General features: G+C 36.8%; 1 protein-coding gene across 1 annotated transcript; it reads right to left on the reverse strand.

The window, feature by feature from the left end:
- Window positions 1-14,345: 14,345 nt before the first annotated feature.
- LOC133297408 (dof zinc finger protein DOF3.4-like) lies at window positions 14,346-15,029 on the reverse strand. Its single transcript, XM_061496546.1, has one exon. The coding sequence runs from the start codon at window positions 15,027-15,029 to the stop codon at window positions 14,346-14,348; it is 684 nt and encodes a 227-aa protein (XP_061352530.1).
- Between the last annotated feature and the right edge of the window lie 1,779 nt (window positions 15,030-16,808).

A 16,808-nucleotide genomic window follows, 5' to 3' on the forward strand; every position in this document is an offset into this window, starting at 1 on the left:
AGGAAGGATCCCATAGCTTAACAAATATTGTTTATTCTCAGCGTCTTTATTAGCATGTACTTATACAGTGGCTACTGCAGGTCTATTGGTGTGGTAGCTACACCTGATCATGAACCCACTAGTTTGTTACAAGTTAGTTAGTGTGTCTCTATATAAATGAGTGTTCTGTGTATTTGTTAAGCACTGAATATATCACACATACAATTCTCTTCAGCTTCAATGGATTCTCTCACTTCTCTCTCTTACTCTCTCTCTCTGAGTTCCTTGAACTCTATTATGGTATCAGAGCCTTCTTCCTGAAGACCTGATTCATAGTATAGTTCATCATGACTTCCGCACCAGATTCTTCTCCACAAGCAAAGTCGAATATGGAGGATCGAGCAACGGAATTCAAAAGTCCACAGTTGTTCAATCAACAGATTGCAGTGAAGTTAACAGAAGAAAACTATTTGTTCTGGAATCAAATTGTTGAACCGATTATTACTTATCATCAAATGCATCGTTTCCTAGTGAATCCAAAAATTCCACTTCAGTTTCAGTCAGAAGAAGATCGACTTAATGGAATACAGAATCAAGCATATGTGGATTGGATAACTTAGGATTCAATGCTCCTGTCCTGGTTACTTTCAATAATTTCTGAGTCAATCGTTAATGAGATTCTTGGAGTGAAGCATTCGCTTGAAGCTTGGGACAAGATTCACAAGCTATTTCAAGGTATGATGAAATCTAAGTCACGACTTTTGCGTTCGGAACTGCACTCAATCAAGAAAGGATCGAAAACAGCAAAAGAATTTCTCTCTCGTATTAAAGGTATCTGTGATTCACTCAGAGCTATAGGAAGTTCAATCAGTGATGAAGAACGAACTGATATTGAGCTTGGAGGTTTACCTTCTGAATATTTTGCATTTATTGCTACTGTACATGGACGTGAAAATCCATATTCTATTGAGGATCTTAGCATTCAATTGCTAACTCTTGAACAAATCCTTGCTAAGCAGTCTGAAACATTATTTTCAGATTCATTAACTGTTAATCTGACACAACATGTAAATGAAGTAGGAAAACAGAATTCTACTGATAATAATGGAGTTAACACCAATACTCTTTCAGCTGTTTCACACAATCAAGAACAGAGAACTGGTTTTCATAACTCAGATCACTCTGGACGTTCGTACTCCTCAAACAGAGGTAGAGGACGTTATGGAGAACGTAATTTCAGAGGTAGAGGACGCTATGGAGGTAGATCAAATGTGCAATGCCAGTGTGCTACAAATTTGGCCATGATGTTCATACATGTTGGTACCGATATGATGACAATTTTGTTCCTACTTTTCCACCTCCTGCAAATGTATCACAGATGTTTCCTCAAGCTCCGATGAGTCACATACCTCAACCAGGTCGTTCTCTTCAGTATATTAGACCTCAGCATATGCTACCACAAGCTATGGTTGCTGCTCATGTGGCTACACCTGCCTTGGAATGGTATCCAGACTCAGGAGCTACACATCATGTTACCTCCAATCCTTCGAATTTAATTCAAAGTCAGCAACTCAGTGGTACTGACCAAATCATGATAGGAAATGGCCAAGGTTTGACTGTTGCAGCAGTTGGTTCCTCCCTTTTTACTTCCCCACTCGATCCTCACACACAGTTACACCTGAAAAATCTCTTGCTTGTGCCTTCTATTGTGAAAAATCTTGTTAGTGTTAGTCAATTTGCACAAGATAACTCTGTCTACTTTGAATTTCATCCTACTTTCTGTCTTGTTAAATCACAGGAGTCACACAAGGTTTTACTTGAAGGCACTCTTGACTCTAGTGGTCTCTATAAGTTCGACAACATCAAGTTTCAGCTAAGCTCAACTCAGCATGTGTCACCAATCAGTTCCTGTCTCAAGTCTCATTACTTGCATTCTTCAAGTTCAATCACTCCTCTCTGTAATGTTGCTTCTGCTAATGTGACTTCCACTTGTAATAGTAATAGCTCAATGGCTAATGATCAGCCTTATGCAATAGCAAATTCTGTGTACTCTATGTGGCATTGTCGATTAGGACATCCACACAAAGATGCTCTTAAGTCTGTACTTCAAGTCTGTAATATTCCTTTTCCTAATAAAACAGTTGAGGATTTTTGTGCTGCTTGTTGCATTGGTAAGTCTCACCGGTTACCATCACATCCTTCCCCCACAGTTTACCACAAGCCCTTTGAACTCGTTTATAGTGATTTATGGGGGCCTGCTCCAATCAAATCTGTCATGGGTTATTTGTACTATGTTTCCTTTGTAGATGCACACACAAGGTTTACATGGATATACCCTTTAAAACAAAAGTATGATGCTCTTCAAACCTTCAAGAATTTTCATTCCCTAATTACCACTCAATTCCAACTACCTATTAAAGCCATTCAGACTGATTGGGGTGGGGAATTCAGGGTTTTTACACAATATTTACTCCTCCATGGTATAAATCACAGAATTGCATGTCCACACACCCACCATCAAAATGGTATGGTTGACACTACTAAAAAAACTGTTATTAGGGACGGACAAATTTCGTCTCTAAAAGTCATAAATCCGTCCCTAAATTATTTAGGGACGGAATTTGAGACGGAACAAATTTTGTCCCTGAATCGCTCCTAGCTAATGTTTTGGGACGACACTTTAGTTTCGTCCCTAATAGGGACGGAATAAAATCCGTCTCTGACTTGTGTTTTTCGTCCCTAATGTTGTCGACAATTAAGAGTTGTAAAAGGTAAGAATCCGTCCCTAATAGGGACGGAATTAGGAAATGATTTTGTGCGTCCCTAGTAGGGACGGATTTTGTCCATCCCTATTAGGGATGAAATTTTTGTCTGTCCCTATTAAGGACAGATTTTGTTCGTCCCTATTAGGGACGAAATTTTTATCTGCCCCTATTAGGGACAAATTTTGTCCATCCCTATTGTTATCCCTACTTTCAAAATATTAGGGACTGAATTTTTCCATCCCTAATTCCATCCGTACTTTCAAAATATATTTAATAAAATATTTCAAGAAAAAATTTAACAAAATCTATACCTGATAATCATCACAATACAAATCATCAAAGTCATATAATCAATCAAAGCTAGTTTGAAACTTATAATAATTATAATCATACAAGCCATCATAGTCATAATTTCATGCCTATGTTCATGAACGCAGATATAGGCATATTGTTGAAACTGGTTTGACTATGTTGTCTTCAGCCTCTCTACCTATGAAATACTGGGATTATGCATTCACCTCAGTTGTTTACCTTATCAATAGGTTACCTACTGCATCTCTAAACTTTCGGGTTCCCTATACACAGCTATTCAATGTCATTCCAGATTATAAATTTCTTAAAAAATTTGGCTGTTCTTGCTTTCCCCTTCTTAGACCTTACAATAACCACAAGCTCGAATTCAGGTCCCAAGAATGTCTTTTTCTTGGCTATGCTACAAAGCATAAAGGTTACCTATGCCAAAACCCTGTTGGCCGTATCTTTATTTCTAAAGATGTCTTGTTCAATGAAGGAAAATTTCATTTCCCCTTGTGGCATAACAACTTCACCTCAATTCCCTCTTCTCCCACTCCCCCACTCCCCTTTTCTGTTTTTCCCAGATACAACTTCCACAAACCCTCTTCTTCTACACATCAATGCAACAGCAGTCCAATCTAATCCAATTGCTCTTGTTGATCATGGCCTAACAGTCCATTCTGATAATTCTGTTCCTCCTGATCCCATTGCTTCACCAGTAGCTACTTCTTCTTTCTCTCACAGTGTAGGCATTTTACCATTGGCTATGCCTCCTTCTACTCCTGTCATGTCTCCGAGTTTTCCCTCTGATTTCTCCACTTCTTCATCATCTCCATTACCCTCTTCTGTTTCTGACTACCAACCTTCTACTTCTGTCAGTCCTCCCTCTTCTTCTCAATCCATTATTACTAGGTCTAAGTCTTTAGCCAGATCTCTTGTTCTTCTCACTTACATGGAGCCCACCACTGTCAAACAAGCCTTGGCTTCTCCTCACTGGTTACAAGCTATGCAAGCTGAATTCACAGCTTTACAGGTGAACAAAACTTGGCATCTTGTATCCCCTCCTCCTGGCAGGAAAATCATTGGATGCAAGTGGGTTTTTAAAATCAAAGAAAATTCATATGGGACCATTAATAAGTACAAGGCCAGGCTAGTTGCTAAGGGTTTCCATCAACAAGAGGGGTTTGATTATACCGAAACATTTTCTCCAGTTGTTAAGCCAGTAACCGTGAGAATCATGCTTACTCTAGCTCTTACTTGTGACTGGCCCTTAAGGCAGCTGGACATCAATAATGCCTTCCTTAATGGTGATTTGGTTGAAGATGTTTTTATGCAACAGCCTCCAGGTTTCGAATCAGTTGATAAACACCTAGTTTGGAAGTTGGATAAGGCTCTTTATGGTCTCAAACAAGCTCCTAGAGCTTGGTTTGATAAACTCAAACAGGCCTTGATTCTCCTTGGTTTCAAACCAAGTCACTATGACCCTTCTCTGTTTCTCTTTTGTCAGAATGGCAAATGCATTTATATTTTGATTTATGTAGATGACATCATTATTACTGGAAATGATACCTCTTTCATTAATCAACTGGTCACTGATTTAAATTCTCAGTTTTCCCTTAAGGATCTTGGGGCCTTAAATTTCTTCTTGGGCATCGAAGTTAAGCACCATTCCTCTGGATGTCTCTCCTTATCTCAATCGAAGTATATCCAGGATCTCTTAGCTCGAGCCAATATGTCAGAGGCTAAGAGCATTTCTTCTCCCATGGCTTCTTCGTGTAAACTGACTAAGCATGGCTCCAATTACTTTGATGATCCTTTTCAGTACAGGTCTATTGTTGCTGCTCTTCAATATGCCACAATTACTCGACCTGAAATCAGCTTTGCAATCAACAAGGTCTGTCAATTCATGGCTCAACCACTCCTTGATCACTGGCATGCTGTCAAGCACATTCTTAGGTATCTCAAAGGCACTCTCTCATATGGCCTTGTGCTTCAACCTGCTCCCACACAGTGTCCTTTCTCCTTAACTGCCTTTTGTGATGCTGATTGGGCAACTGATGCTGATGACCGTCGATCAACTTCTGGAGCTTGTCTCTTCTTCGGTCCCAATTTGGTGTCCTGGTGGTCTAAAAAGCAAACTTTAGTAGCTCGATCTAGCACTGAGGCTGAGTATCGAAGCCTTGCCATTGCTGCTTCTGAGGTTTTGTGGATTCAATCTCTTCTTCGTGAACTATGAGTTCCATTAGCTACTCCTCAAATTTACTGTGATAATCTCAGTACAGTGGCTCTCTCTCACAACCCAATTCTGCACGCCAGGACCAAGCACATGGAGCTTGACATCTTCTTTGTTCGTGAACGTGTTATTTCTAAGGATTTGCTTGTGTCCCATGTTCCAGCTACTGATCAGCTAGCTAATACCCTTACCAAGCCTTTATCAGCTCCCATGTTTGCTGACTATCGAACCAAACTCAGGGTTCTGGATATTCATCTACTCCACAACTCCTAAGTTTGAGGGGGCATATTAGCATGTACTTATACAGTGGCTACTGCAGGTCTATTGGTGTGGTAGCTACACCTGATCACGAACCCACTAGTTTGTTACAAGTTAGTTAGTGTGGCTCTATATAAATGAGTGTTCTGTGTATTTGTTAAGCATTGAATATATCACACATACAATTCTTCTTCAGCTTCAATGGATTCTCTCACTTCTCTCTCTTACTCTCTCTCTCTGAGTTCCTTGAACTCTATTAGTCTTAGTACACTAACTTTCTACAAATTTTAGGAGGTGTATTGGATTAGGATTTTAAAAGACTTTTTTCGAGATTAAAAATCCTACAGATTTTAAAAGACATTTTAGAATTGGAGAGATTTTAAAGACTTTTTAAAATACTTTTTTTACAATCAAGATTTCATAAGATTGGATTTTAAAGGATTTCAATAGAATTTATAAGATTTGAAAGGACAATATGGATTTATAAGATTTTAAAAAACCATATGAATTTTTAACAAACATTCAAAATTACAAGAGTCAATACAAAAGGGAAAGTTATACTTACAACCTATTTTTGTTTACAACATTTTACAACTATATCTTAACCGTTGATTTCCGTCAATCAACGGTTATCATTCATTGCAAATTAAATATTAACTAATGAGTTTGATTTGCAAAAATAATAACCACTGATTGACGGAAATCAACGGCTGAGATATGGTTGTAAAAGATTGTAAACAAAAATAGGTTGTAAGTATAATCTTCCCCATAAAAAATAACAAATAAATGCAATGAAATTAATAAAAAAAAAGTGAAACCTAATATAATTTTCTCAATCAGTAAAACATAATATAATTTTTAACAAACATTCAAAATTACTAAATAACAGTTTTTCACATATTTAATGGGTTGAAAATTATTCTCTTCATTTGGTATCAAAGCTATGTATATATGATTATAAGACCCATTTTTTTAATTATAAAAATTATTCTAAATTTGCATATAGAACCTAAAGTTCATGATAAAATTTAGTTTGAAATTTTTTGCAATTGATCTTGAAAATCTTGGAGTTTTTGAAATTTTCTAACCATATGAATATGAAATTTTGGGTTTAATTATATGAAAGTTTAGAAAATTTCTCAAATTTTTTTCAATCGAACATTGAAACCTTAAATTGCTTTGGGGCTTTTGAGAAACAAGTTTTTAGTTATTTATTGACACAAAAATTGTTTGAAATTGTTTCCTACAGTAAAGAAATTTCGTTCATGAATGTATTGTTATGAAATATAGGGTTCATATTATGAAAGTTTCAATCTTTCTTTAAATTGATATTGTTTCATTCATGTAAAAAAAAAATTGGTTTGAGGGTTTTAGTTCCGCTATTATTTTTTCACTGTTTTATATTGCTTTTAATACAAAAATCACACATTTTTGTGCCAAGAAAAATCGCGACCCATAGCTTGAAAAATCACTTTTTAAACTTTTAAAGCTTCTCAAAAATGGCTCAAAAATATGTTATTTTTGAGATAGATTATATTAAAATCACGTTCGTTTGTTGTTTCTGGATTGTTTTGTGATGAAAATCGCTAAAAAATATGCTCTCTTTTTTTAGTTTTGACGAAGCTCCCATGGTGGAACTCAATTTCGAGCAGTCAACCTGCCAAATGAAGAAGAAAACATTGTAATAGAAGAATCTAAAGAAATTCTAGGGGTGGGGGTGAGATTGTGAGAGAGACATCCTATTTATATTTTTCACTAAAAAGTCTCGCGAAATCCAATCCAATAGAAAATTCATTAAAATCGTCAGATTTTTGAATACCACGAGATTGTGATTCTATTGTTTAAAATCCTGATTGAATATCAACAAATTTGGACGGATTCTAAAATAATCCTTTAAAATTCTAATCGAATACCAACGAATTTTTTTGTCCAAAAATAATCCATTAAAATCCTTTGAAATCTTAATCCAATACACCCCCTTAGTCACCAAATCAGCCTTGCAAAAATTTAAAATGTTTGTATATTTATGTTTTTGAAATACTAACTTTACTAAACATTTTACATCTATAAAAGACTAAGTAGTGATAGCAATCTTTAAAAAGACTAATATAATATCTGTTGTAAATAGTAATTATGTAGTCATTTATTAGTAATTATGTAGTCATTTATTAGTAATTATGTAGTCATTTATTAGTAATTATGTAGTCATTTATTAGTAATTATGTAGTCATTTATTTGTATTTATTTAGTCTGTTACTTGTATATTGGGCCAAGCCCATTAGGTCAAAATTAGGTTAAGAAGTCTCTATAAATAGAGACCCCTATGTACAGATTCAAATACGATTCAATAATATTTCAAATACCCTTTTATTTCAAGTTGGTATCAGAGCTCTCGATCCTGAGGGCTCTGCTTCCGCGCCTATTGTCTTTAGAACAAGAACCTTTTATTCTTTTTGTCTCTCGCTGCCATCAGCCGCCACCGGATTTTTTTTTTTTCCGGTGACCTCTTGGACCGAGAAGATCTCTGTTATACTGGATCTCTGTTACTGTTCAACGTCTCCATTTTTCTTCATCACAAGACAGCATCTGTTCATCACAATTGGACCCTTTCCCGGTGGTTTTTCAACTCCGAACAGACCTAGAAAGAATCGCGCTCACCGGACGACGTTGCTCCAGAAATTTCAGACCGGACGGCCACCGCACGCGCCCACACGCGCCGCCCCTTCAACCGCGAGTGAAGCCCACGCGCAGCCAATCTCACCGGCGCGTGGCGGCGCGTGAGATCATTTTTCCAGATCGGACCACCGCGATCTTGATCTTCCCTTCATTCTCTTTCTGGATCTGTGCTCCTCTCTTTGATCGGACATCGTTTGGTATTTATTTGTGATTTTTTGGCTTCTTGGAGCTTTTCTTTGACCATTTTATGTGCAGTATGACCTCTTCTCAAAGGAGTTCTTTTTCAAAATTTTATGATGGTACCTCTTCTAGACCTAAGAGAGATTATCGATGGTGTTCTTATTGTAAAAGAACAGGTCATATCAAGGATTTATGATTTCGCCTTTATGGAAAGCAATCTGTCTTAGAAAAGATGGCAAAGTTGCGTGGTCAAGCACATTTTACTTCCTCTGAAATAACTCCTACACCTAATAAGACCCAACCTGCATTTCGTTCAGATGAGTTAGAACGGCTCCGAACCATTCTTGATTCTATGAGTAAGCCATCTGATACTAGTGTTTTGACTATGACTGGTATGAGCTCCAAAACTTATTCTTTCCTTTCTTCATGTAATGATTTTAAACATTCTTGGGTTGTTGATTCTGGTGCTACTGATCATATGGCTTGTTGTGCTGACTCATTTACCTCTTATCATCCTACCATTGGAACTTATACAATAGCCGTAGCTGATGGCTCTCATACATCAGTTGCGGGATCTGGTGACATAAACTTACAGCAGTTCTTACATCTTAAGGATGTTCTTCATGTTCCTAAACTCTCCACGAATCTTCTTTCTATTCATAAAATTACAAAAGATTTGAATTGTACTGTAACCTTCTATCCTACCCATTGTGTTTTTCAGGATCTCGCCACGGGGAAGACGATTGGTAGTGCTAAAGAGCAAGGTGGGTTGTACTATCTGGTGTCACAATCTCCTGCAAATAAAGTAACAAATCACATCTTGATGTCTCATGGTCAATCAACTGCTGATTCTTTGATTTGGCTTCATCATAAGCGATTAGGTCATCCTCCATTTAGTTTACTCAAATCTTTATTTCCGTCATTGTTTTTGTCTGAATCTGTTGAGTCTTTTCATTGTGATGTTTGTGAATTTGCTAAGCATCATCGTGTGTCTTTTCCTTCTAGTATTACTAAGAGTGTTGAACCTTTTGATCTTATTCATTCTGATGTTTGGGGTCCCTCTAAAGTCCCTCATGGTTCTGGAAATAGATGGTTTGTTTCTTTTATTGATGATTGCACTCGTGTAACTTGGGTGTACTTAATGCGTGAAAAGTCTGAGGTACCACAACTGTTCTTTCAATTTTATAAAACGATTGAGACCCAGTTTGGTAAAAAACTCAAGAGACTAAGAACAGATAATGGTACTGAATATGTTAATCATAGCTTTTCCCAATTTATAAGAAATAACGGTATGATTCATGAACTTACTTGTGTTGACACCCCCCAACAGAATGGGGTTGCTGAAAGAAAAAATCGTCACCTTCTTGAAGTGGCTCGTGCATTAATGTTTCAGACACATGTACCCAAATACTATTGGGGAGATGCTATTCTTACTGCAGCATTCTTGATCAACCGTTTACCCACTCGGGTACTTGACCATGTAAGTCCTATTCACTCTATGACTTCTTTTTTCCCTTCTATTCCAACTATGATGAGTCTTCCTCCACGAGTGTTTGGGTGTGTTGCTTTTGTTCATGTTCATAAACATCATCGCAGTAAGTTGGACCCTAGGGCTATTAAATGTGTTTTTCTTGGTTATGTTCCTGATAAGAAGGGCTACAAGTGCTATCACCCTAGCAGTAGGAAATTTTTTGTTTCTATGGATGTTACATTTCAGGAATCTGAGTCCTTTTTCCAAGGTCCTCATCTTCAGGGGGAGAATCCTTCACCAAAAATCTCATCACCTCCCTTCTTTGAGTTTGAATCATCAGTGTCTACTCCTTTACCTATGTCAGTGTATCCTCCACCTGGTCATGTTCCTCCTGTGTCTGTTTCTCCTTTGTCTGTTCCTCCTGTGTCTGATCCTCTTGTGAGTAATCCTCCTGTGACTGATTCTCCTGTGATTGATACATCAAGTACACCAGAGATACGAAAGATTATGACACCTGAAAGAAGGAAACAACCCACATTGTCTCAGCAGCAACCTCAATCGTCTGAACCACTGGTAAGTCCTGAATCTCATATTTCTGATCATGATGTTAATACTTCTGATGACTTACCCATTACTACTGATTCTGATGATTTACTCATTGCTCTTAGAAAAGGAAAAAGAGCTTGTCCCAAGAAATCTTGTCCCTCCTGTCCCTCTTGTACTCAATACCCTATCTCCCAGTTTGTTTCCTCTGCTAATCTTTCTGTGCAGCACAAAAGCTTTGTTTCAGCACTAGACTCTATTGCAATCCCAAAATCAGTACATGAAGCCTTGAAAGATAGGAATTGGGCTCAAGCCATGCAAGAGGAGATGAATGCATTAGAGAAAAATGAAACATGGGAGGTTATTGATAGACCTACTGGAAAGAAAGCAGTAGGGTGCAGATGGGTTTATGCCCTGAAATATAATTCTGATGGAACTCTTGAGAGATACAAAGCTCGATTAGTTTCCAAAGGTTACTCTCAAACCTATGGCATTGATTATGAAGAAACATTTGCTCCAGTTGCAAAGATGAATACGGTGAGAGTTTTGTTATCCCTTGCTGCCCATTACAATTGGGATATAAACCAATTTGATGTGAAGAATGCTTTCCTCAATGGTGAGTTAGAAGAAGAAGTCTACATGAAAATTCCGCCTGGTTTTGATTCTGTGAAGGGAGAAAATAAAGTTTGTAAATTAAAAAAGGCCTTGTATGGATTGAAGCAGTCACCTCGTGCCTGGTTTGGAAAGTTTACTAAGGTTATGATGACCTTAGGATATAAACAAAGTCAAGGAGATCACACTCTTTTTTTCAAGCACTCCCAAAATGGGAAGCTTACTGTGCTCCTTGTATATGTTGATGATATTATTATCACAGGTGATGATTTTGTGGAGAGACAGATTCTGCAAACACGGCTTGCCTCTGAGTTTGAAGTCAAAGACCTTGGGAAACTGAGATATTTCCTAGGGATAGAAGTAGCTCATTCGAGCAAAGGAATCTTTATCAGCCAGAGGAAATATATTCTTGATCTTCTCAAAGAAGCAGGAAAGCTCGGGTGTAAACCCTCTAATACTCCTATTGAGCAGAATCACAAGATGGGCTATGAAGAGGAGAGTCCTCCAGTTGATAAAGGACAATATCAACGGCTAGTTGGGAAATTGATATATTTGGCCCATACTAGACCAGACTTAGCTTATGCTGTTAGTGTTGTCAGTCAGTTTATGCACGATCCAAAGGAGAAACATATGCATGCAGTAGAGAGAATTCTTCAGTATCTGAAAGGTACTCTTGTTAAAGGGTTGTTATTCCGACGTGAGGGCAATCTATCTTTAGAAGTCTACACAGATGCTGATTATGCTGGATCCGTGACTGACCGTCGTTCTACCACTGGTTATTGCATGTTTCTTTGTGGTAACTTGGTGACATGGAGAAGTAAGAAACAAGATGTGGTCGCCAGATCAAGTGCAGAAGCTGAATTTCGAGCTATGGCTCAAGGCATTTGTGAGTTACTGTGGCTGAAAATTGTACTTGATGATCTAAAAATAAAATGTGAGGGACCTATGAAGCTGCTATGTGACAATAAGTCCGCTATTTGTATAGCTCATAATCCAGTTCAACATGATCGGACTAAACATATTGCGGTCGACCGCCATTTCATCAAAGAGAAACTTGATAGCGGGTTGATTACCACTCCATACATTCCCACTGGGCGTCAATTAGCTGATCTATTGACAAAGGGGCTTCCTTCAGATAGATTTCAAGAACTTGCTAGCAAGCTGAGAATGATAAATATTTATTCCTCAGCTTGAGGGGGAGTGTTGTAAATAGTAATTATGTAGTCATTTATTAGTAATTATGTAGTCATTTATTAGTAATTATGTAGTCATTTATTTGTATTTATTTAGTCCGTTACTTGTATATTGGGCCAAGCCCATTAGGTCAAAATTAGGTTAAGAAGTCTCTATAAATAGAGACCCCTATGTACAGATTCAAATACGATTCAATAATATTTCAAATACCCTTTTATTTCAAGTATATCATATTACTCTTTTGAAGATTAAGTCAAGAGTTTACTTGATATGTTTCATTTCTTGCTCAATAAAAGGGCACCAGTCCATTGTTTAGCTATTTTGAACACGTGGTGTATCGTGTCCAAATAAATTAACATTAATAATATTTGTATATAAACAAATTCTACATCATTTTTGCATCACGTCTTTTAAAAAATAAAATAAGAAAAATGCACATTTTAACACATTGTCTTTAATAATAAAATAATAAAATGATGTAAGAATGTCGATGTGCAAATACCATTTTTAATAAATTAATGAAACAAGTGGAGACACTAATCTGTCTATAAATAGTAACTAACAATAGAAAGGTTGGGGATAACAACTTCAACTTATTTAGTTCATAGAACATATGTTATTTTTTATATATCTATATATACAAATGAGAATTGAACTTACAGATTAATATAACTTATCCAAACTCCTCATTACTAAATCAATCTTAGTAGTTTGTACTTATGTTATTAAAATCCTCTTTGATCAATGGTAATATAATCTTCGTTAAGTTATCTAGTTCCAAATAATGTGAATATTTTTTTGTCAAAATTGATTCGCGTAAAAGATATATGTTGTTTATCTAAAAAAAAAGTTATAGTTACATCAGGAAAATAAAAAAGAGTGAATCTGTCTCAAATAGTCAAATAAATGTTCACATTTTAAGTGCAAAGAATTTTGTACGAGGGACATTTTATAGATTAAAATTATGATAACTGCGACCAACAGTTTCACATTTAACTTTTAAGAGAAAAAAATTTAATTAATCTGTCACCATTAACCAGCTCATAATTGTTTCAAATTCATGACCATAATGAAGTATCAAAATCTATCCATCAAATTGAAGAAAAGTTGGTTTTGTTTTGTTTGGAATTCTTTTGTATATAATCGTTGAACATGGAATATCTATAACTAATATTTTATAAATTAATAAGATAGTAATTTCTAACTAAATTATGTTTCAGCAGTTAATGTAATTTCAAAGATGTTACATTAAAGAATGTAAGCATAAATATATAAAGCATTATATGGTCTAATGAGGAGAAAAATATATGGTCTAATGAGGAGAAAAACAATCAAAATGTTGGTAATTTATTACCTAGGTTATCAAGAAGTTCTTCCATGCGCCCAGCCAAACTTAATTCATAATGGAAGTTAATTTGTCTGAAACAAACTTGCTCAAAAATAGAACAGAAACAACTTTTCAAAGGCGCAGTTCAAAAAAACGAACACAAGAAGACAAACCTCAGACCAAGAGATCTTTCAGTGTAACAGGTTACATTTTAAGTATTCTTTGGCAGTGCAGGAAGCAACAGGTTGAAAAGGGAACTAGACAAGAATTAAAAAAGCGCCACAAGAATTATAATTTCAAAACATTAGACAACAATATACTAATAAAGTTTCTCAAAACTAAAATATTATACTATTCAACACATAAATTAAGTATGCAAGTCTACCAACAAAAAGAACATTAGGTCAGAAACTGCAACACTATTCCTTTTCTTTACTAAATAATATGTCTTCTATGTCTAGCCATGGTGGCATTATCTTTGCTAGGAATGAAATCAAGTTTAAAGCGTGATTAAATAAACAGATTAAAAGACAAGTCACGTCAGCCACTAATAGAATCACCCAACTTAATTAGTCACTAAACAAAATACATACACAGAAGAGAGTTCAAAAGAGAAAACTACACAAAAACAAAACATAAGAAAAGAAGAAGGAAAAAGTCTTAGTTATACTTCTAATTTGGCAAATGATGATTAATTGATTATACCCTGATCCCCTTACACACACCAAGCAAGTATCCCTCAACTTGAACCATCAGAACAAACTCCCTTAGAACCAAAACAGCAAGAGAACAAAAAATAATAATCAAAAGGGTTCATTTCAGAACATTTCCTGGTGTTGAAATCGCGAGTCCCGGCCAAGAGAAGCAGTCTCCACCCACAAACCCACCTTCGCCACCTTCAAACTGCCACGTGTTTCCGGCGCCGGAAGCCACTACGCCGCCGCCAATGTTAGCTCCATTCATCATTCCCGGCAAAACCCAACCCGCTCTCCCAATCCCAAACCCCATTTCCTCTAACCCAAGCCCAAACCCACCCACAGTTAGAAAGCCAGAACCTTGGGTGTTGTTCAGCAAAGAAGTGAAGCTCCCGCAAATATTCACGTTCTGTTTGACATCACCATCAACTCCACCACCGAACTGCATCGACCCTCCTTGGTTGGCGGCGATGGGCGGCGCCGCCGCACGCGAGGGGTGGTCCTGTGGTGAAGAGGAAGATGTGACAGTGGCATGGTGGGTGCGGGAGCGTTTGGAGTTTTTCCGGCTGGCACCGCCGACGGGGATGTCACGGAGCGTGCCACCGTGAGTCCAGTACCGGCGACAAGACTTGCAGAAGTGGCGGGGCTGGGAGTAGTTGTAGTTGTTGTAGTAGCAGAACTTGGTGTTGGTGGAGTCGCAGCGAGGGCACGGAAGGTTCTCTTGCTCCGGGGGCGGTGCTGCTCCGACGGTGTTCTGGGGCTTGGTTGCTCGGCGGCTCTCGCCGGAATCCGATGACGGCATTGGGTGGTTGTGAAATGTTAAGTGAAAGCTAAAATTAATTAAAAGAAAAGATGGATGTATTTATTAAACTGTTTAGGGAAATGAAACGAATGAGAGTGTAGGTTTATGTTGCGGAATTGTTATGGAAGAAGCGTAATGAAAGCGTGTGCGTGAGGTTTTGGTGTGAATGGAATGGAAAGAGGTGGTTTTATGGGAAACGAGAGAGAGAGAGAGTATCTGTGGTGGAAACAGAGACATATTCCGAGGCTTATACGAGGCAGAGTGTGTTCAGTTTTACAGTGTTCTGTTAAGCAGGACATTTCAGTCGGCTCCATAATACCCTCTCTTTATTGGGTCGGCTAATAGGGCTGCGGCTCTGCACAACCACCAACCCTCAAAACCTCAACCCTCTCTTTCCTTCTTCCAATCAATTTTTTTTTTTTTTTTTTTCATTTGTTTCTTGAGGGGTTGGCTGTTGGGACATTAGGAATTGGATGCATAAATAAAGTAGTGGAAGCATTTTTTTTTTTGCGATTATATTTATTATCATTTTGATTTTATTATTTTTACTATTTATTTGTTTATTGTTAAATTAATTTAAAATCAACAATTAAAAATAATAATCATTATTAATTTTAAATTAATTCAACGATAACCAAATAGATAGTAAGAGTAATAAGTATAATTCTTTCCTATTTTTTATATCTTTCTAATTATTTTTTGGTTTTTTATATTTTTATAAGTTTAAATTTTTTAAGCTAGTTATATCATTAATATTGAATTGAAACTTAATTATAATTAAAATTTTATGCATTTCAATAAAGATATATTTGATGAAAATTGAATATGGATTTTCTTTCTACATATTCAACTTATATTACAAACTGAGCTAATCCATTAAACGAAGCGTTATCTTTTCTGGTACTATAGTGCTTGCACGGCCAATTAGATGCATGCATTTTGAAGTAATTATGAAATGCAAAACTACCCACTAAGTAAATAAATAAGCACAGATTATGTTAAAAGTTGCTCTTCTTCCAATTGGTCAAGCTAATGATCATGGCCAGAGCTTGGCCAGGTTCTAATACTAAATCAATATATTCGTTTCACCAGTCTTTTCCTATTTCAGTCATAGGCCGTAGGGTGTTTGGCCATGAGATATCTTTGTAGGTATAAAGAACTTTGGATAATGTCACGTTCTAGCCTTTTTAGCTTACAATTTTTTCCCTCCAATTAGCCAAACATAATTCAACTCATTTCTAGAAATGTGCCATTATCCACATGCAAAAATGCATCACCAATAACATCAAACAAAACAAAACAAAAAACCCACCATGGTATGTCATTATGGTTAGCTGATGTGTAAGCAAAGAATTCCAAACCTACCTTTGATTATGCCATAGGCTAGAAAAATAAAAAGGCTCAATGAATATTTAAGGATTTAGTGGTGGGGACCATTGGTGCAAACAGCTATATGATTTCCATGATTTTCCAAAACGTGCAACGAAGAAGAGCGTTATTGCTTTGATTTAGTAGTCACCACACCAGAGAGTAGATCCACGTGGCTGGGTCCACCCAAAATTCGACGAATTCGTTATCAGATTGGTTTTAACATTAGATTGGTTATCCATTGGATCTGATCAAAATCCAAACAAAATTCACCAATCAAAATCAAGCACCATTTTAAAAATTTTTGGCAAAAGAATTATCCGATCAAAGCTGATTCGATAAATTTTTTCAAAGTAATGCAGTCAAATATGTCACGTATGCTGACGGGACTAGTCGCGTCAGTGACATTGA

This window comes from Gastrolobium bilobum, unplaced genomic scaffold, assembly GCF_033153095.1.
Source record: "Gastrolobium bilobum isolate Gb01-03AN ecotype WA unplaced genomic scaffold, APGP_CSIRO_Gbil_v1 utg12149, whole genome shotgun sequence".
Taxonomy (NCBI): Eukaryota; Viridiplantae; Streptophyta; class Magnoliopsida; order Fabales; family Fabaceae; genus Gastrolobium; species Gastrolobium bilobum.

Coding starts and splice junctions, on each gene's coding strand:
- LOC133297408 (XM_061496546.1), bottom strand. CDS start 15,029: ATGCCGTCATCGGATTCCGGCGAGAGCCGCCGAGCAACCAAGCCCCAG.